The sequence below is a fragment of the Podarcis bocagei genome, assembly GCF_964188305.1.
Source record: "Podarcis bocagei genome assembly, chromosome: 7".
In the NCBI taxonomy this organism is placed as follows: Eukaryota; Metazoa; Chordata; class Lepidosauria; order Squamata; family Lacertidae; genus Podarcis; species Podarcis bocagei.
In genome coordinates this window covers 60511497-60532581 of record NC_138132.1, presented here as the reverse complement: position 1 = coordinate 60532581, position 21085 = coordinate 60511497, and the positions used below count along the sequence as shown (strand labels likewise).

The 21085-nt window shown below is 44.3% G+C and overlaps 1 protein-coding gene across 3 annotated transcripts in view; it reads left to right on the top strand.

Moving 5' to 3' along the window:
• Positions 1-21085, top strand: part of LONP2 (lon peptidase 2, peroxisomal) — a 57628-nt gene that overhangs the window by 3253 nt on the left and 33290 nt on the right. The window contains exons 1-7 of one of the 3 annotated variants that reach the window (XM_081201161.1): positions 8147-8420; positions 9710-9944; positions 11613-11744; positions 12848-12970; positions 13449-13612; positions 14112-14206; positions 14377-14635. In XM_081201161.1, the coding sequence (XP_081057287.1) occupies positions 8173-8420; positions 9710-9944; positions 11613-11744; positions 12848-12970; positions 13449-13612; positions 14112-14206; positions 14377-14635 (1256 nt within the window). In that variant the 5' untranslated portion in view covers positions 8147-8172. Of the gene's footprint in view, positions 1-8146; positions 8421-9709; positions 9945-11612; positions 11745-12847; positions 12971-13448; positions 13613-14111; positions 14207-14376; positions 14636-21085 lie in introns of those variants that run through there. The other 2 variants (XM_081201159.1, XM_081201160.1) reach the window with 2 other exon arrangements.

Genomic DNA, 21085 nt, shown 5'->3' with positions numbered 1-21085 from the left:
CCTGATCAAATTTGCAGATGACACCAAACTGGGAGGGGTGGCTAACACCCCAGAGGACAGGATCACACTTCAAAACGACCTTGACAGATTAGAAAACTGGGCCAAAACAAACAAGATGAATTTTAACAGGGAGAAATGTAAAGTATTGCACTTGGGCAAAAAAAATGAGAGGCACAAATACAAGATGGGGGACACCTGGCTTGAGAGCAGTACATGTGAAAAGGATCTAGGAGTCTTGGTTGACCACAAACTTGACATGAGCCAACAGTGTGACGCGGCAGCTAAAAAAGCCAATGCAATTCTGGGCCTCATCAATAGGAGTATAGCATCTAGATCAAGGGAAGTAATAGTGCCACTGTATTCTGCTCTGGTCAGACCTCACCTGGAGTACTGTGTCCAGTTCTGGGCACCACAATTCAAGAAGGACACTGACAAACTGGAACGTGTCCAGAAGAGGGCAACCAAAATGGTCAAAGGCCTGGAAACGATGCCTTATGAGGAACGGTTAAGGGAGCTGGGCATGTTTAGCCTGGAGAAGAGGAGGTTAAGGGGTGATATGATAGCCATGTTCAAATATATAAAAGGATGTCACATAGAGGAGGGAGAAAGGTTGTTTTCTGCTGCTCCAGAGAAGCGGACACGGAGCAATGGATCCAAACTACAAGAAAGAAGATTCCACCTAAACATTAGGAAGAACTTCCTGACAGTAAGAGCTGTTCGACAGTGGAATTTGCTGCCAAGGAGTGTGGTGGAGTCTCCTACTTTGGAGGTCTTTAAGCAGAGGCTTGACAACCATATGTCAGGAGTGCTCTGATGGTGTTTCCTGCTTGGCAGGGGGTTGGACTCGATGGCCCTTGTGGTCTCTTCCAACTCTATGATTCTATGATTCTAAGTTTAAAATGTTACCCCTTAAGAAGAGCCCTGGTGGATCAGATCAAAAGCCTACGTAGTCCAGCATCCATTTCCCATGGTAATCAATCAGATGTAGCAAACAGAAATAAAGAAACAAATAGAAAGGGGAATCCTAAATTGGGACACCCTACCCTTCAGTAAGGGACGCGGGTGGCGCTGTGGGTAAAAGCCTCAGTGCCTAGGGCTTGCCGATCGAAAGGTAGGCGGTTCGAATCCCCGCGGCGGGGTGCGCTCCCGACAGCAGCTCTCCAGGGAGAGTGCGCTCCCGTTGTTCGGTCCCAGCGCCTGCCAACCTAGCAGTTTGAAAGCACTCCCAGGTGCAAGTAGATAAATAGGGACCGCTTACTAGCGGGAAGGTAAACGGCGTTTCCGTGTGCGGCTCTGGCTTGCCAGAGCAGCGATGTCATGCTGGCCACATGACCCGGAAGTGTCTCCGGACAGCGCTGGCCCCCGGCCTCTTGAGTGAGATGGGCGCACAACCCTAGAGTCTGTCAAGACTGGCCCGTACGGGCAGGGGTACCTTTACCTTTTACCCTTCAGTAAGAATGAGCATGCTCAGTGAGCACAGAATGCTGTTGGGCAGGGAACAGAAATCCAGGCAAAGTGTGAGTTATGGAATGGAGTATCCTGGGAAAGGGCAGAGCTGTAGCTATGGTGGGACTAGCCCAGGGTTTTTGCCCCGGGTGAAGCCTCAAGGGGGCACCATTGAGGTTCCCAGCCTGTGTGTGCATGGAAATGCACATGGGGTGCCAAACTGGGTCTTTGACCTGTGTGAAATAAAGCCAAGTTTCTCCCCTGGAAAGGGCTACCTGGAGTCCTGAATAGGAGATTGATGCAGGTCCAATTTGTAAAGAACTCTGCTAACCAGAAGTGAAAGGGGGATGAGTGTGCACATTCCACAAGCAACAATCCCTTAGTCAAAAAATATGTAACTTGTTGGGAGAAGAAAAAGTACTATCTGGCACAGAACAATCATTGTGGCCAGTTAAGGATTTTGCAATGAGTGTATTTACCACAATTATCATTCTGTGCAGAGGTAAAACCTATAGGCTTTGGGTTGTAGCCACTCAGGTTCTACTCAAAAGTAGACCCAGTGAAATTAATAGAGGTATTTAAATTAATGTATTTACAGGTTCTACTCTGTTTAGACCTAATATTGAACACAGCAGAGTAACTCAAGACATAACGCCACTTGATCAAAGATCCCCAGGCACCATTACTTATTTAAAAGGTTCAGATCACATCGGTAAAGGATAAACCAAGATACCCAATGGGACCTCATTCTATCTAATACAGTAGCAAAGCAACGACTGACTTTTCGAGATTTGTTGGATCAGAACTAAAGAGTAATCCATTGACTGCTGCTTTTCCTCATAAGTCAGTTTGGGGGGAACTGTGATTCCAGAGAGCTTTTTTAAAAAGTGCAGGTGTGAGAGAACACTGTGGAACCAGTATAGTTGTAACCAGAAGTTGATTCACATTTCCTAGATCTCAGGGGATCCTTAAATAACACACTCTAGTTAGACCGGTAATTCTGTGGTTTGATTCCTGACACCTTCAGAGCTGAGATTGTCCTCTTCTTGAATCCCTGGAGAGCTGCTGTCGGTCAGTGTTGTCTATACTGAGCTAGATGGACTGATAATCTGATTTTGGCCCCATCAGCACTGTACATTTAAAGCACTATCATACCACTTTAAAGAGCCATAGCTTCCCCCAAAGAATCCTGGGAGATGTAGTTTCCTAAGGATGCTGAGATTTGCTAGGATGCTCCTATTCTTCTCACAGAACTACAATTCCCAATGTTCACTGGGAAGAGGGATTGAATCACTGAGAATTGCAGCTCTGTGAGAATATGAATGTATAGTATGGATGGGGCACTGATATCAGGATGCTTCCTACATATTCCTTTACCTGCAAATCACCTGTAACTCGTGTTTACTGCAGTCCACATACATCAGAATTGTGGAAACTTTTTTCAGCCCGAGGGCCACATTTCCTTCAGGGCAGGCTTTCAGGGGCCACATGTTAGTATTTGGTGGAGCCAGAAGCAAAAGTGGGCAAGGCAATGGGTGCAAATGGTACCTTTGTATAGTAGGCTAATTTCTAAACACCCCCCCCCTTCTATTCAGCATCCAGACAAGCAAAAGGCACAATCAAGATTCAAGGGCACATTCTAGACAATAAAAAAAATAAATCCTTTTGGGTGCGAAAAACAGCTGAGGTGTATAGTCTGGGGACAGTTCCAAGGACTAGTTGGAAAGATTTGTCCCCCAGACCTGAGGTTCCCATCCCAGGAGTAACAAATATGTTAGTCTTTAAGGTGCTACAAAACTCTTCATTTTTTAAATTGTTTTTTTATTTAAAGATTTTTTTCATAAGTAACAAAAGTACATTCAGCATCTGTTTTCAAGTCATAGGGTCCTTCATACTGGTCAGTTACAGTCATTTTGAGACATTCTTGTCATAGGCAATGTGGGGTTGAGGGGGGAGACAAGTTTTTGCTGCAATTGAGAAACAAGGTTACCCCTCCAGACTATAAACTGATGCAATTTTCAGGTGCTGAATGGCATTAGTTGATTGCATCACTTCACACCACAAGCACAGCAACGAGCAAAGCTGTGATAAAATCTCCCAAAGCTTGCAACATTTCATAATTACTGTCCTTATTCAAAAAAGTGAACAGAGGAGGCTGAGAGGCTTTTCACAACAAGTGATGCTACAAAGCTTTTTTGATTCACAAGCACCTATTAATCTGGGATATGCCACTTTGCTATCATTAATGCAAGAGAGATAAACTGACTAAATGACTTGCCAAACATAATTTAACACATTTCAGAATGTAGATGATCGGGGGGTGGGGGGTGGGGGTGGCAAATTTCCAGTGGCATAGCAGCTTCAAAGCAGCCCTTAAGACTCAAGGATTTCAGCTAGCTCTAAATGCACCTGTGCACAGTTTATTTTGTTTTCAACCACTGCTTTATTTTCTATATATATTTTAAATATTTGATGGGATTTTAAGCAAAGGAAATGTTTTATTCATTTTATATATATATATATATATATATATATATATATATATATATATATATATATGCAGGTTTTGGTGTCTTCGGGTGTCTTCCCGTGTAAGAGTTGGGGTGTCTAGGCGACGTTTCGACGAGGTCTCACTCGTCATCTTCAGGCTGGTGCTTTCGGCTTCTTGTTACTGGAACAGAGCAGGATCTCAGTGTTTGAGTTCCTATAAATACTGTTGAGGGGGTGTGGTGTATAGCCTCCAACGTTCTGGGCAGAGAGGAAGTTCCCAGGTTAGTGTGCCTTTTCTTCTTTTGTTCATTAATTACTTGAGGGATATCTTGAGTGATTTCTTGAGTGATATTCTGAGTACCACTTAGGAGGGTCATTAGGTGTGGATTAGTTGCTAAAGCTTTCGTGTCTTGACCTCTTGAGCTTGTGAAGAGTTTTTCTGAGAAGATGGCTGTACTGCAAATAGTTGTGCTCTGGCTTGGCTTCGTGTATAGGGGCGAGCTGTGGTTTTGTGCCCTGTGCCAGCCAGATCTGTGTAGGGATTGTAGGGGGGTGCAGCATCCGGAGGTGCCACTATGGTTTGGCTACTGGATGGTGTCTGTAATTTATCTGTGGAGAGGGTCTGGGTTTGGGTCTGGTGTGGTTGATTGGAGATGGCGTTCTGTGTGCCTCTGGTTCTGGTGTCGGTTTTTGTGGGGAGGGCTAATTTCCAGATGTCTGGCAGGCGGGACGTGTCGTCACGCTTGTTCATGTTGTGAGGGTGTTTCTCTATCTCGATGGCTTCCATGATTATTCTCTTGTGGTGATGTTCCATGTTAAAGAGCAATTTGGAATCTGCAAAATTAATTTCGTGTCCTGTTTCTTTCATGTGTTGGTAAAGAGAGGAAGTTTTTTCTTCTTTTTTGACGGCATTCTTGTGTTCTGCGATACGTGCATTTATTCGTCTGTTTGTTTGTCCAATGTACGTGGCTGGGCAGACTTTGCAGGGTATTTCATAGACCCCTTGGTTTTCTAGCTGGATTTTATCTTTGGGGTTTCTGAGGATATTGGCTATTTTTTGGTTGGTGCAAAAGGCTGTTTTGATATTGTGTTTATGGAGGATTTTGCTAATTTTATCTGTAGTGCCCTTGATATAAGGAAGGAGGGCCATGCCATTGTTTTCTTCTGTGTCTTGGTTTTTGGGGGGTGTTTCTTTTTGGATTAGCTTCGTAACCCTGTTTTGCTGGTATCCGTTGGCGATTAACACATTTGAGAGATTCTGTAACTCAGTTGTCAAGTGGTCTTTGTCAGCCAGGCGTTTGGTTCTGGAGATGAGAGTCTTGGCTACGGAGTTTATTTGTGCAGGGTGGTGGTGTGATTGTGCATGTAAGTAGCGGTTGGTGTGTGTTTTTTTCCGGTAGATAGTGTGTCCTAGGGAGCCATCAGGTTTTTTGTAGATTAGGACGTCAAGGAAGGGAAGTTGGTTGTTGGCTTCTATTTCCATAGTGAATTGTATTTTGGGGTGTAGGCTGTTGAGATGTGTGAGGAAGCTATCTAGTTTTTCCTTCCCGTGTGGCCAAATTACAAAGGTGTCGTCAACATATCTGAGCCAAAGTTTGGGTTTGTGTTCTGACTTGTCTAAAGCATTGGTTTCAAAGTGTTCCATCTACAAAAAACCTGATGGCTCCCTAGGACACACTATCTACCGGAAAAAAACACACACCAACCGCTACTTACATGCACAATCACACCACCACCCTGCACAAATAAACTCCGTAGCCAAGACTCTCATCTCCAGAACCAAACGCCTGGCTGACAAAGACCACTTGACAACTGAGTTACAGAATCTCTCAAATGTGTTAATCGCCAACGGATACCAGCAAAACAGGGTTACGAAGCTAATCCAAAAAGAAACACCCCCCAAAAACCAAGACACAGAAGAAAACAATGGCATGGCCCTCCTTCCTTATATCAAGGGCACTACAGATAAAATTAGCAAAATCCTCCATAAACACAATATCAAAACAGCCTTTTGCACCAACCAAAAAATAGCCAATATCCTCAGAAACCCCAAAGATAAAATCCAGCTAGAAAACCAAGGGGTCTATGAAATACCCTGCAAAGTCTGCCCAGCCACGTACATTGGACAAACAAACAGACGAATAAATGCACGTATCGCAGAACACAAGAATGCCGTCAAAAAAGAAGAAAAAACTTCCTCTCTTTACCAACACATGAAAGAAACAGGACACGAAATTAATTTTGCAGATTCCAAATTGCTCTTTAACATGGAACATCACCACAAGAGAATAATCATGGAAGCCATCGAGATAGAGAAACACCCTCACAACATGAACAAGCGTGACGACACGTCCCGCCTGCCAGACATCTGGAAATTAGCCCTCCCCACAAAAACCGACACCAGAACCAGAGGCACACAGAACGCCATCTCCAATCAACCACACCAGACCCAAACCCAGACCCTCTCCACAGATAAATTACAGACACCATCCAGTAGCCAAACCATAGTGGCACCTCCGGATGCTGCACCCCCCTACAATCCCTACACAGATCTGGCTGGCACAGGGCACAAAACCACAGCTCGCCCCTATACACGAAGCCAAGCCAGAGCACAACTATTTGCAGTACAGCCATCTTCTCAGAAAAACTCTTCACAAGCTCAAGAGGTCAAGACACGAAAGCTTTAGCAACTAATCCACACCTAATGACCCTCCTAAGTGGTACTCAGAATATCACTCAAGAAATCACTCAAGATATCCCTCAAGTAATTAATGAACAAAAGAAGAAAAGGCACACTAACCTGGGAACTTCCTCTCTGCCCAGAACGTTGGAGGCTATACACCACACCCCCTCAACAGTATTTATAGGAACTCAAACACTGAGATCCTGCTCTGTTCCAGTAACAAGAAGCCGAAAGCACCAGCCTGAAGATGACGAGTGAGACCTCGTCGAAACGTCGCCTAGACACCCCAACTCTTACACGGGAAGACACCCGAAGACACCAAAACCTGCATTCCTGTACCCGTGAAAATCTACGAAAGCATATATATATATATATATATATATATATATATATATATATATATATATATAAAGGCTGCTGTAAAAGATGTAGTCACAAAATATAGTTTATTTACAGCAACAAATTCCATAAATTGAATTTTGTGTGCTGTCCTGACATCTTGTGGATGTAGTAGACACAGCAACAGGGTGGATGACAACCAAAGTATTCAAAGCGGAACAAATATTTCTAGAGTTTTCAGCTGCAGAATAAGTTGCCTGAAGTAAGTCCCTTCCGAAATATAAATGGAGAAAACAAGACAAATTTCCCAGGGAGAAATAATGTCCAGGTAGGAAATACTATAACTGAGTCTATGTGATGAATATTTCTATGTTGTTCTGGACTGGCTCAATACATTTTAGTGCTAGTAAAATAAAATATATTTTAATTGGCTCTTGCTCCTTTAACAGCAATCTGATCAACACACATTAGCTAGTGATTACCTTTCTCTCCAAGTTGTGACAAAACTAATTTTTCCACATCAAGCCACTCTTTTAAAGGTGGAGGATCAGGCCAGGTCATCCCAACCACCCCAGTTAGTTGGTAAGCATGTCCTCTTAATCATAAAGGGCACAATCCACGATTAAGTTTTCCTATACATGATAGCTGCCCTGTGGATAAAGGCAAGGAATATTTGTCTTCATTGAGCTAGCCTTCTTCTGGCAGATTCCTAGAAAATTAATCTTAGCTGCAAAGTTTCAAGTTAATACACATGGAGGTTTGAGTTTTTACTATTACTTAAATGCAACCACACTGGTGAGATTAAGCATTCTCTTAACAGTATCATCTTATGCAAGTTTACTCAGATGCGAGTCTCAAATGTTTATTATCTCCTAAGTGTGTTCAGGATTGCAAGACAAAACAATTAATAGAAAGTGCTTTTTAAAAAAGCATTGTAGACCAAAGTTTGTGTTTTTTTAGGAAACTTTCAAATTATGTATCCAGTGCCAGGTGATTCTATTGAGCTGAATATTTCTTCTCCCCACTTAATCGTTTTGATTCGTTTCCTTCGCTTCCTTTAATGAACTAGTTTTCATAGCGCGGGGGACAAACGGCGCAACGCTCCCTGCAGTCTGCAGGGGGCAGCGGTGTGCGCGCTTGGCCCTCGCCGGCCGCCGTAGCGCGGCCTGCAAAACGATTGACGCGCGGCCTTTGCCCTCGCCGAGCGCTTCGCCATGGCGTCGTCCCAGTCGTCGGGCGGCAGCGCCATCCAGATCCCGAGCCGGCTGCCGCTGCTACTGACTCCGGAGGCCGTGCTGCTGCCGGGCTCCACCATGCGCGCCAGCGTGGACTCGCCGCGGAACATGCAGCTGGTGCGGAGCCGGCTGCTGAAGGGCACGTCGCTCAAGAGCACCATCATCGGCGTCATCCCCGACACCAGCGACCCGCCCAGCGACCTCGACGCGCTGCCCCCGCTACACAGGTCGGAGCCCCGCCCACCCTTCTCGTCGCCACGGCAACCGCCGGGAGCCTCTCCCCCCCCCCACACCCTCTGTCGCCATGGCTACCTTCCCCTCCTATCGCGGTGCGCCCCCTGTTGTCATGGTAGCTGCCCACCCTCCCAGAGATACGCCCCCTGTCGCCATGGGAACTGTTTCTCACTACCTCTTAAGGGCTTGGTCTTCGTCGCCATGGCAACCGCGCCCTCTTCCTTCCGACGGCCCTCCCCTTCTTGGCCACAGCTATTTCTCCCTCATGTGGCTGGGGAAACCCAGCCATATGAGTGGGGTATAAGTAATAAATATAAATTATTATTATTATTATTATTATTATTATTATTATTATTATTATTATTTGTTGAGTCGTCCGTCCCTGCACTTGCCTTGTTAGCTGCCCACCCCGAGCCACGATAGGAGCATAGGAAGTTGCGTTGGACAGAAGCCTGTCTGTCCCCATCTAACTCTGTATTGCCTACATTGACTGGCAGCAGGGGGTATTTCATAGCCCATCCTGGAGATGCCCAGGATTGAACCTGGGACCTTCTGTGTGCAAAGCTGGTTCAAAGAGGGACAGAGGAAACTGCCTTGTACTGAACCAGACCATGGGCCATCTAGGTCTGTGTTGCCTACACTGACTGGCAGTGGCTCTCCAGGTCTTCAAACACAGGGAGTTTTCCAACCCTACTGGCAGACTCCAGGGATTGAACCTGAATCTTTTGCGTGCAAATCATGTGCTCTACTGTGCTCTTTCACCAGCTCTAATCACTCCCTGGCCAACCACTGGGCTGACTTTGCAGCATGATGGTAGTAGTTTTGCAATCAAAGACACCACCCTAATACATGCAGATAATTCTGCTGCATTTTGTTACATGTAGTACAATGATATATTACAGTCGTTGTCTACACGGACTGGCAGCAGCTCTTCAGGATTTTAGGCACGCGGGTCAGGACATTCGCATGACACAAGAAAAATGACAATGAAGAGAAGGTGGTAGGTAGTGTTGCACTCCTTGGTCCAATAACTCAATTTTTAAAAAATGAATCTTAGCTGCACCTATAGTCAATAAAACTGCTTTCTTTATTTATCAAATGTCTTCTGTCTGTCCTGCCAAAGGATCCAATGTGGCAAACAGTGAAGTGGCTGAAACAATACAGTTTTTAAAAACAATGGCAATATAACAACAAAATCATGAGATGGAGCTATATTGCTCCAATCAAAGCACACTCTTCCTGTTGTGTCACAGCAAATAACTCATCCTCTTAATGCTTCCAGGATCGGCACAGCAGCCCTGGCAGTCCAGGTGGTTGGCAGCAACTGGCCAAAGCCGCATTACACTTTGCTGATAACAGGCCTCTGCAGGTTCCAGATTTTGCAACTGGTGAAGGAGAAGCCCTACCCTGTTGCTGACGTAGAACAGCTGGATCGGCTGGAACAGTTCACCAACAAGTCTACATCCGAGGAGGAACTGGGAGAGCTATCAGAGCAGTTCTATAAATATGCATTGCAGGTTAGGTGGTTGGAAGTAGGAAATGCTGATCTATAGTGGCTGTTGAATGTAGATAGCGTAAAGATTGTCTCACCCCCTTATATACCCAATCAATTACTCTACTCTGCAGGAGAGAGCCTCTTGTAGATACCATGTTATCAAAAGGTCTGTTTTTTCACAATCTGCGCCTGCCCTTTGGAATTCTCTCCTGTTAAATATTAGACCGATGCTGTCTCTGATGTTTTTTGGCTCCTGCTGAAGACCTTACTCTTCCAACTCGCCTTTTAGGTAGAGATGCTTCCCAGTCTGCATCTGTACTGGAATTGCTTTTAGATGTTTCAGTTGTTTTGTAATTTGTGTATTTGTCGCCCTGGGTTCCTTAGGGAGGAAGGGCAAGATAAAAACTTTGCATGTATTATGTTCTCATTTTCTATTTTTATTTTGTGAACCACCCTGTGATATTTGGCTGAAGGGTTTAATAAACAGCAGCCCATCTGATTATAGAGGAAGGACTTGTAGTTCACTGGTGGACCACATGCATTGGGGGCCTGGTATCTCTAGTTAACAGCATTTCAGCATCAGGTAGCAAGGACAGAAGTAAGCAGGAGATCCATGAGAGCTGCTGCCAGCCAGAATGAATAGTATTTGTCTAGGTGGACCAGTGCTCTGAAGCTATAAAAGAGAGATTCATTATATGTGTCTACTCTCCAACTATAGTTGCATTTCTTCCTATACACATAAAAATGTAAGGTGTCATCATGTTTATGAGGCTGCCGGTAGGTGACCACACCAACTGTAGCAAGAGGGGAGAGACTTTGGGTGAGCTGGGTGGGGGTGGTTGAGGTATAGAAGGAGGGTGCTTGGTTAGCTGTTGGGGATGGGCGAAGGGCGTAGGCTGAGTTGGTGAGTAGAATAAGCAGGGGCAGCAACTCCTTGTTAATTATGCTTTTGATGATATTCAAAACCACCACTTCAGAAATCTTTAGTGGGCCCAAGAAGCACCATTTTTGCTTTTGCAAAGTTCTCTACAAAAAAAGGCTCTTAACAGGAAGAGGGACTCATGTGATGGCAGTTTAAGAAGTGATAGGAAAATTCAGTACAACTGATTCCTTGTGTGGTATGTGGCGGCTTACCTCGTCCCTCATGCTGTTAAGGTTCTCGTTAGTCCTTTGCTGGGAATCCTTTTGGACACCTAAGGGCTTGCCTGCCTGATAATCAGCAACAGATGCTTGTGTTTTGCTGATCCTTTTGGACTCGGCAAAGGAGCACATAAACTAAGTGCTTCCATACATGGTTTTAAGATGTGGTTCATGCTGGCAGGGCTGTGGGGCTTGCTGCAAGCTACTGCTTGCCCTGAGTAATAGATGTGCATGTTATGCAAAGCAAATGAACTCCTAAGGATGATTGCATCAGAAAGACAGTCAAATTGTACAGCAGCAAAGCCCCTCAAGCTCTTCTTGAGTCAGCAGTGCTGACAGACTTCTTGATGCCAATCATTCTTCTTTGTTCAGGTAGATCCATGAAGGAGATTTGCCTGAAGACAAATGGTTTTTTAAACTGCTGCAATTGAGAAAGTTTCAGACAGATTCCTTTCTGGGCTGTGTAATGTATAGGTTTGTGCAGCTTATCCAAAATGATATCTGTTCTGAAAATTCACTATACGTTTTTTTCTTTCTTTCTATGACGAAGCTGGTTGAGATGCTAGATATGTCAATCCCTGCAGTGGCTAAACTGAGACGCCTGTTAGACAACCTGCCTAGGGAAGCTTTACCAGATATATTAACCTCCATCATCCGCACCAGCAACCAGGAGAAGCTTCAGGTAGGGTGTGCTGCCTTTGCACAGACTGAACAAAGAAAAAGAGTGTCTCCTGTTCTAGCCAACTCTGCTCAGTTTCCAAGTGTTCCATTTATCAAAAGGATGAAGCAAGAGTATGCTGGCACAGAAATAAATGCCTTGAGCCCTTTGCCATAAATTAAAAAAAATGTATAAACCATCACAGTGTGTAGCTTTGGTGATAAAGTGGTATACACCTATATCCTGAAAACCACACTGTTCTCATACATTTTGACATGGAACATCCGTTCTAAACTTGTGTCTTTGGCAAACACTCCCTCTCCCTAGTATTGTGGGCCCAATTCTATGGAAATCCCAGCTGAGGCCAGACAGGCTCCCTCCCTACTGAACTTCCAGTGCCTATTGAATGTTTTTTCTTATTCCCGCAGGCATTTTAAATTGTAGTGTGATCTTACAGTTTGAACTGATTTATATTTTTGTGTTGTAAACCATTTAGAGACTATTGGAGTTAAGCAATGCATTGTTTATAAAGAAATAAAAGTGGATTTGTTCTGTACATTAAGTATAGCGCATTCCTTTTGGGGTCATGGGTTATAGGTTTTTCTGCTTCTTTAGGGGAAGTCTGGCTACCCTACCGCTAGGAATGGCAAATATGTAAAGTGCATGCGGAAGGCCCCAGGTTCAATCTCCAGGTAAAGCAGGGAAACCTGTGGGCCTCCAGGTGTTTCTGGACTAGTAACGCCCATCAGCCCCAGCCAGTAAAGCCAATAGGAAGGGATTATGGGAGCAGTCCAGCAACCTCTGGAGAGCCGCAGCTCCCCCAGCCCTGCACTAGGCAGACACACAGTGGCTAAACTCAGAGAGATACACATGAGATTAAAATATCAGCAGATAGGACAGATTTTCAGTTAGGCATCTTCATATTACAACGTGGCTTCCTTGCTCCTTTATCCCAGGAGAACATCCTTGCAAGCATTCCGATACGTTCCTTGAAGCTAACCGCTTGTTGATTTTTCCATACAGCGGCACAGACACATTTCAAATAGAGCAAATTTATTTTGTGGGAGAGAGTCTGGAAACTGTAGTAGGTGAGGAAAAACACCTAATATGTTGTGCCTTTCTGTTAGATTTTAGATGCTGTTGGGCTGGAGGAACGGTTCAAGATGACCATACCCTTGCTTGTTAGGCAGATTGAAGGCTTGAAACTGCTTCAGAAAACTAGAAAATCCAAACAGGATGATGACAAAAGGGTAATCTCTTAATTATTATAATTAAATAATGTGTTTTATTGCTTTTGTTGGGGGCTGACATAACGTTAGAGTAGGTGATAAAGACAAAAGCATTATTAAATATATTTTATGAAATATTTATTTATTTTGCATCTGCATTTATCAGCTGGTCCCAGGGTGGCTTACGTACACCTGAATATAAAGCTATGTGATTTTTATCAGATCACTAAACCAGCTGTTAAAACATCCTTAAATAGCAACAATTTTAGCAGTTAATTTTTAGCAGGTCATTATTATGGTTCTTACTGATTTTCCCAATAATGATTTTTGTTTTATCATTGTGTGGACCGCTTTAATATTTATTTTTGTGAATGAAAAGTGGTATAGGAATCTTTTAATAAAGTGAATGAATGAATTGGGTAATTGGTTGCTTAGTGCAGTAGCCACAAGCTCACACAGAGAAAGTTCCTGCTATCTTAGAGCCTTTCAAACTTTGTAGGTTGTGGCCATACGTCCCATTCGAAGGATCACCCACTTTCCAGGCACTGCTGAAGACGAGGAGGAGGATGAAGACCACAACGATATTGTTATCCTTGAAAAGAAAATTCGAACCTCCAGTATGCCTGAGCAGGCTCTAAAAGTGTGTGTAAAAGAGGTAAAGAGGTAGGTAGTTTATTTAGATTCTGAAGCTCTAAATTTGTAACGTTGTTTTAAAATCTGTTTTACAATCTTTGAAGATATTGCTTGACTTTTCATGTTTTCTGTATTCTTGAATACCACACTTTTAATACGTCATAATCCAGCCTTCCGAAGCCAGTGCCCTCCAGCTGTTTCAGACAGCAGTTTCCATCCACCCCAGCCAGTGTGGCCCGTGTTCATGGTTTACAGATGTTGTAGTCCAAATCATCTGGAGGGAACCACACATCTGGCTGATAAATTGTACTTGAGAGAAGAGGCAAAATCATGGGAACACAAAGTGAATCAGGGGATGAACCCAGTAACTGTGGCTTTAAAAGCAGTTAAACATGTGCAGCACGGTTGGAAGTGAAGCTTAGCATGTTCAGATTACTTGCTAGGATTTTAAAATACAGAACTGATGAGCGCACATCTTTAGGAACAAATATGCTTAAGTTACACATTTCAGTTTTATCTGTCCTTCTAGATTAAAGAAAATGCCTCAGTCAATGCCAGAATATGCCTTAACTAGAAATTACTTGGAACTGATGGTGGAACTGCCATGGAGCAAAAGTACAAAAGGTAAAGGGAGTCTTCTGTGCTTCTGTAGACTATGGCTACTACAAATTGTTTGAAAAATGCAAAGGGAGGGAATATTGGTGGTGTTACCAGGGTTATACATTATTGTGGCTATTTGACCAGCAGAGACGCTTAAGCTTGGCGTTTAAACACAATTAACATTTGGTCAACAGATCGCCTGGATATCCGTGCAGCCAGGATTCTTCTGGACAATGACCATTACGCTATGGAGAAGTTGAAGAAGAGGGTGTTGGAGTATTTGGCAGTCAGACAGCTTAAGAACAACTTGAAGGGCCCGATCCTTTGCTTTGTGGGACCTCCTGGGGTTGGAAAAACTAGTGTGGGAAGATCCGTGGCAAAGACTTTGGGCCGAGAGTTCCACCGAATCGCCCTCGGTGGAGTGTGTGACCAGTCTGACATCCGAGGACACAGGTATCTTTAGTGCTCCGTTTGCGAACTGGTGATTTACAAACACTTCAGCTCATGCATTACAAACAGCCTTCTCCAACCTGGTACCCTCAAGGTGTTTTGAACTATAACTCTCATTAGCCCCAGCCAGCATCACTCTGCTGGCTGGGACTGATGGGAGTTGTAGTCCAAAGCATCTGGCTCAGGTTATGGAAGTCTGCATTGCTACATACATTCCCCCCCCCCCCCACACACACATAGGGAGCAGTCTCTGCAGCAGGAAAAAAATTAACGGTCAGCATCCTTAAATTCTGCTGCAAATGGTCTTAATTTATAGTGCAATCCTATGCAAGTTTACTCAGAAGCAAGCCACACTGTTTTCAGTGGGAGTTTTCCTCTAGTGGGGAAGTTTGAAAGACTGCAGCCTTAGGTAAGTTTTGTTGAACTCAGCTGGACTTACTTCTGAGTAGATACACATAGGATTGTGCTGTTAATTTCCTTCTCTTTTGTAGAAATGGGGAGCAATTTTAATTGGGAGGCTGAAAATGAATCTTTAATGTCTCAGGAGGGTTTGGGTTTTTTTACATGTAAATATAGATACAGATAATGTTATTTATTTATAGTGGGGTACACGGAGGCAGTATTCAAAAACAGCATCTGTTCATCCTATTTAATCTTTGGAAGTTGCGCCTCATTTGGTATATTGTATCCCACCCTCACTGGGAGACTTTGGTATGTACTTGTCCAGAGTCAGTGTTCACAAGTGACTGGCGATTGTGACGAAACTGAATTCAGGAGTGTATGGAAAGGTGGGTGAGATACTTGGAAGTGAGTCCTGCCACCGAAACAAACAATTGATAGCCAACTAGTCAGATGGGTTTTGACAGATTGATTCAATTTAAATATGCATGTGACTAAAAAAACAGTTCTGCAAAGGAAATGGGCATAACTTTGTATTTAAGATTGTGCATGTGTATGTTGCAGGAGGCCCGTCTCCAAAGAGGCATCCCCTTTTATGGGTGACATTGAAGGGGGGGGTGCCTCTTCTAAGATGGTTCCCTTCCACCTGCAGTTTATAGAACATGGCTGGGCAAACTAAGGCCCGGGGGATGGATCCGGCCCAGTCGCCTTCTAAATCCACCCCATGGACGGCCCAGGAATCAGCATGTTTTTACATGAGTAGAATATGTCCTTTTACTTAAAATGTATCTTTGGGTTATTTGTGGGGCCTGCCTGGTGTTTTTACATGAGTAGAATGTGTGCTTTTATGTAAAATGCATCTCTGGGTTATTTGTGGAGCATACAAATTTGTTCATCCCCCCCCCAAAAATATAGTCTGGCCCCCCGCAAGGTCTGAGGGACAGTGGACCTGCCCCCTGCTGAAAAGTTTGCTGATCCGTGTTATAGAACTCCCTTTCTTTAAAAAAACAATGTTGATGGCGATAATGATGATTTATATATTGCCTTTCATTTCAAAAATAAATACCAATGTGGTTCCAGGATTATGGAGAGCCCTGAAGAAGGCTAGGCAGGAACCAGCTTTAGGACCAAGTTGTAGTGGCTAGTAGTAGAGGAATATACCCTCAGGGTGTTTGGTGAGGGTAATGGGCCATTACCCAAGCAAAAAGAGTAGCGGAAACATATTTGCTACAGGAGATTTGAAGGTGGTGATTGACTGACTGCAACAAGTTGTGACAACTGCCATTGTGTACTTTGTTGGAATGGGACACTTCAAATGGGCAAATAAAATGTAGGGCTTTGCCAAAGTTACCTAGCAAATTGAGATTTATGTTCAAGAAAATGATTTGGGAAAGCACACATCAAAATGTGTTCTTCCTGTTCAGTCATATATCTGGGGCCTGTTAGGACACAAATTCCTGAATTTAGTGGGGTAGTTTCTTGGGAAATGGTGTGTTTATGCAACAGGAAAAGGCAAATTTTACCAAGCAATGGAAGGTCCTTAGTCCTTCCCCACATAGACTTTCAAAATGGCACTGTAGGCAGTCCTGCATACAGTTTTGTGCAGTTTTCATTTCTGGCCCACCTGCTTTTTCCATGCATCTAAATCAAGACACCAAGACAGAACATCCTCCAGGTGATTGCAAATCACTCCGCTTCAGGTTAGCTTTGATAGGCTCTTTTCACAGCTTCTACCACCTGTTATAATTGGATTAATACAATAAGCCCAGACAACACAATATATATCTCTCTCTGCTGTTGACAGTGCTCTACCAAAGTGGTAACAGCATGCTGCTGTTCACATGGAAACCACTAGAGGTTGTCCAATGTTTAGGAAGTGTGAAGGGAACATATTTTTATGAAGAGAGTGGCAGCTTGGACTTCCAGCTGAAGCCTGCTAGTTTCAGAACACATGCTAACTAAGTTTTAAAAGAGCACAGTGCAATAAATAGCTCCCCACCTTTGTGTCCCCACAAAGCACTTGTGGCTCTTTCTAGGAGTTCTCATCTCCCACCTCCACATGCATCCTTTTGGGTTTTCTTAAGCCCCCTTAAAAAAATGTTCAGCTTTAAGAGCAGCAAACAATTTTGAGTCTGCTGTTGAGGGATGGCAAGAGAAGACTTTGTCGCTTCACTGTGCACCGTTTGATCTCTTCACAGCAGTCTCTGGCTTGTGACCCAGTGCTCTGACAGCACCAGAATTCCTCTTTAGAACTGAGTTTGATAAGCAGCAAGACCAGCTGATACCCTTCGACCTGTTTTTGTTGTGTGTGTCACTCCTGGGCAAAGCTAGCCTCTAGGAAAACCCAGCTGATTCTGCTAAAAGCGAAAGAAGAGTTGCCAGAGGCATGCCAGTGTGTTGTGCCCAATTAGTGCCATTGCCTTCCGTTAAGAGTTTGGGTGTAATCCTTGACGCCTCCCTTTCCATGGAGGCGCAAGTCACAGCAACAGCCAAGGCGACATTTTTCCACCTTCGCTGCATCAAGCAGTTGGTCCCTTACCTTTCCCGCCCCGACCTGGCCACAGTGATCCATGCGACAGTCATCTCCAGGCTTGACTACTGTAACTCGCTCTACGCGGGGCTGCCCTTGAAGCTGTCCCAGAAACTCCAGCAGGTACAGAATGCTGCAGCGAGGCTCCTCACAGCGTCTCTGCCATGGGAGCATATTCATCCAGTGCTTTTCAAGCTGCACTGGCTCCCGGTGGAGTACAGGGTCAGATTTAAGGTGCTGCTTTTGACCTTTAAAGCCCTTCACGGCCTAGGACCCTCGTACCTACGGGACCGCCTCGCCTGGTATGCCCCACGGAGAGCCTCAAGGTCCATAAATAACAACACCCTAGTGGTCCCAGGCCCTAAGGAAGTTAGATTGGCTTCAACCAGAGCCAGGGCCTTTTCAGCACTGGCCCCAACTTGGTGGAACGCTCTGTCTCATGAGACCAGGGCCCTGCAGGATCTGATCTCTTTCCGCAGGGCCTGTAAGACAGAGTTGTTCCGCCTGGCCTTTGGATTGGAGCCAATTTGATTCCCTCCACCCCCTTTTTCTTTTTTCTTTTCCTTCTCCTGCAATGAGGCTCCATTTTAATATTTTAATGTTCCATTATTTTAATGTTGTATTTTATTTTTGTTTTTAAGTTGTAATCACTCATCTTGTTTTTATTATTGCTTGTAAGCCGCTCTGAGCCCGGCCTTGGCTGGGGAGGGCGGGGTATAAATAAAAAATTATTATTATTATTATTATTGTATTTGGGGAAGGACTTGTAGCTCAGTGTTAGAGGAGATGCTTTGCATGCAGATGATCCAGGTTCCGTCCCCGGCCTCTTCAGGTAGGTCTGGGAAGCTCTCCTGTTTGGAACCCTGGAGAGAAGTTTACATGTTTAGGAGCTGAGCTAGGTGTATCTGTGTACTGAGATAAGTTCACCAATGATCTGACACCAGCAGAAGCTAAATTCCTGGAAGTGTTGGGATAGTTCTCGAGCAAAGCTGCGTTGAAATCTGTACTCAGCTGTGAAGTTCACTATGTGGCCTTGGGAAAATTACTCTCAGCTTCAGTTATTTCTCAGGATTATTATGGGGATAAAATGGAGGGGCTGGGAAGAAGTCATGCACATTGCCCTAAATTTCTTGGAGAAAAGGTGGGATATAAACAAAATAAATAAAGTAAAAACAAAGTGTTTATTCCCTCATCCACTAATGAAGACATGGTATCTGCATGCTGTTGCTTTCTCCTTGCTCTCCCTCTTTTGTGTAAGGGATAGGTTGGATATTCACTGAGTTAGCATTTTTGATGAGGTCTATTCCTAAATCAGGACGCGGGTGGCGCTGTGGGTAAAACCTCAGTGCCTAGGGCTTGCCGATCGCATGGTTGGCGATTTGAATCCCCGCGGCGGGGTGAGCTTCCGTCGTTCGGTCCCAGCTCCTGGCCACCTAGCAGTTCGAAAGCACCCTTAAGTGCAAGTAGATAAATAGGTACCGCTTTATAGCGGGAAGGTAAACGGCGTTTCCGTGTGCTGCGCTGGTGCTGGCTCGCCAGAGCAGCTTCGTCACGCTGGCCACGTGACCCAGAAGTGTCTGCGGACAGCGCTGGCCCTCGGCCTCTTAAGTGAGATGGGCGCACAACCCTAGAGTCGGACACGACTGGCCCGTACGGGCAGGGGGTACCTTTACCTTTACCTTTATTCCTAAATCTGCAATTTGAAGGACAGTATCAACAAGGAAATGAGAGCTCTTCATAGTATTGTGTTGCGCAGAAGTTGTGTGTGTGTGTGTGTGTGTGTGTGTTTAAGTACCATCTCATGTGATATTCAGATATGGGAAAAAGGGAACACCCAGAACTTGCCTTGTAAGGGCAGCTCACGTGCTTAGAGTTTGCCGTGCCTGTGAATCTGCCTTCCATTTGGGCTCTGAGGATTCACTACTGTTTTCCATTCTGCAAACAAAGTTAGTCTCGTAATAGAGAACCCAAACTGACACTTTCCAGCTGTCCTTTGCTTTCGCTGGGCAGCTGTTCCGTGCTTGTGTGTGAAAAGTTTGCCCCATCGTGTTAGAGACCAAGCTTATTTGGGAAAATAGAACTGGCGACAGCTTCAGAATTTCTGCTTCATTCTTAGCATATATCTTCCTTCTTTAAAAAGAAATACTCTGGGGGCAGATTCAGAGGCTTTGGAAGAAAGCCACACAGTCAGGCATCTCCTTATTTGGCTAGGTAAAAGTGAAATCAGCATAGGTTAATTAAGATACGGATCAAGTCCACTGTGCCAATATATTAAGACTCCTTATTTAAATTTCTGACTCAACAAATCAGCTTTGTATAAAGGTAGAAAATACATTTTTATCCCACCCTGCCTCTAAGGAGACCTCTTACAAAATTGTTATTCTCCCTTCCTAAATGGTTATCATCGTAACAATCCTGTTAAGTAATTTACACTGAGAGACAGAGAGCAAATGTGTCTGGCCCAAGGTAACCCATGGTTTAGCAAGGACTTTAACCCAGATCTCCCTGGTCAAGGTCCAACCCTGTATCCACTTCATCCTGCTGACTTTCCAGGAACACAGTTCTATTGATGTTAAGCACTTTGAAGTCCCATTGATTTTTTGATTTTGTGTGTGTGTGTGGAACTGACTTAAGGGAGCAAATTCCTTTGAACTTGTGTGTGCTAAAGTTGTTCTGTGAATGGCTGCCAGTGGGCCCACTGTTCATCTGTCTTCCACCCACCCCCTGTATACCCCCTTTAGGCATACCAAACCTTCTCACTTTTCATGGTGCAGATCTTTCCAAGGCATTTGTTATTTTTAAAAACTGCAATAGGCAGCAGCAATACGTGAATAGTGATCAGGATCCTTCCCACTGGGTGGTTGATGGTAGACTTGTTCTGTGATGTGGAGGGGAGCTGTCCAGCTGGAGCAGACTCTCAGGCTGGCTTCGTTTGTCTCACCCCCCAACCCTTTTTACTTGTAGTTTACAGTGATGTCCAAATCAAGCAAGCTATAGAGAGTTTCTCTACAAACCAGAAACTGAAAACAGTAATTTGAAGTGGGTTTTCAGATTTGGTTTGGTGGTAAATAATAGCTGTATCCATACTTTTCCCAGTTTGGATGCCCTGGCAAATGGTGTTTACCACTAACCAGGAAACTGAGCAGGGAATTGGTATGGAGACAGATGGAGAGAATGAACCCCCAGCACATTCCTACAAACCAAACCCTGGTTTAGTCATAACATCTGATTCAGGCCAATGTAGTGCTTTAATATGGCTAGAGTAGTACCAGTCCTCAAGATTAGGATAATTACAGGCATACAGAGAGAGAGAGAGAGAGAGAGAGAGAGAGAGAGAGAGAGAGCTGATGCTATCCATTTATGGAGATTTCTTGCAAATAAGAGTGTCATTACAGGCTACTGAGTCTAATTCTGATTACTATTGTTTTCCAGATCAAAGAATTCCCACCTCCATGCCAAAGCAGAAACTAAATGATTTTGCTTTGAGCTTAGAAACTTTCTCACAGTTTGTTCCTTTAAATTGT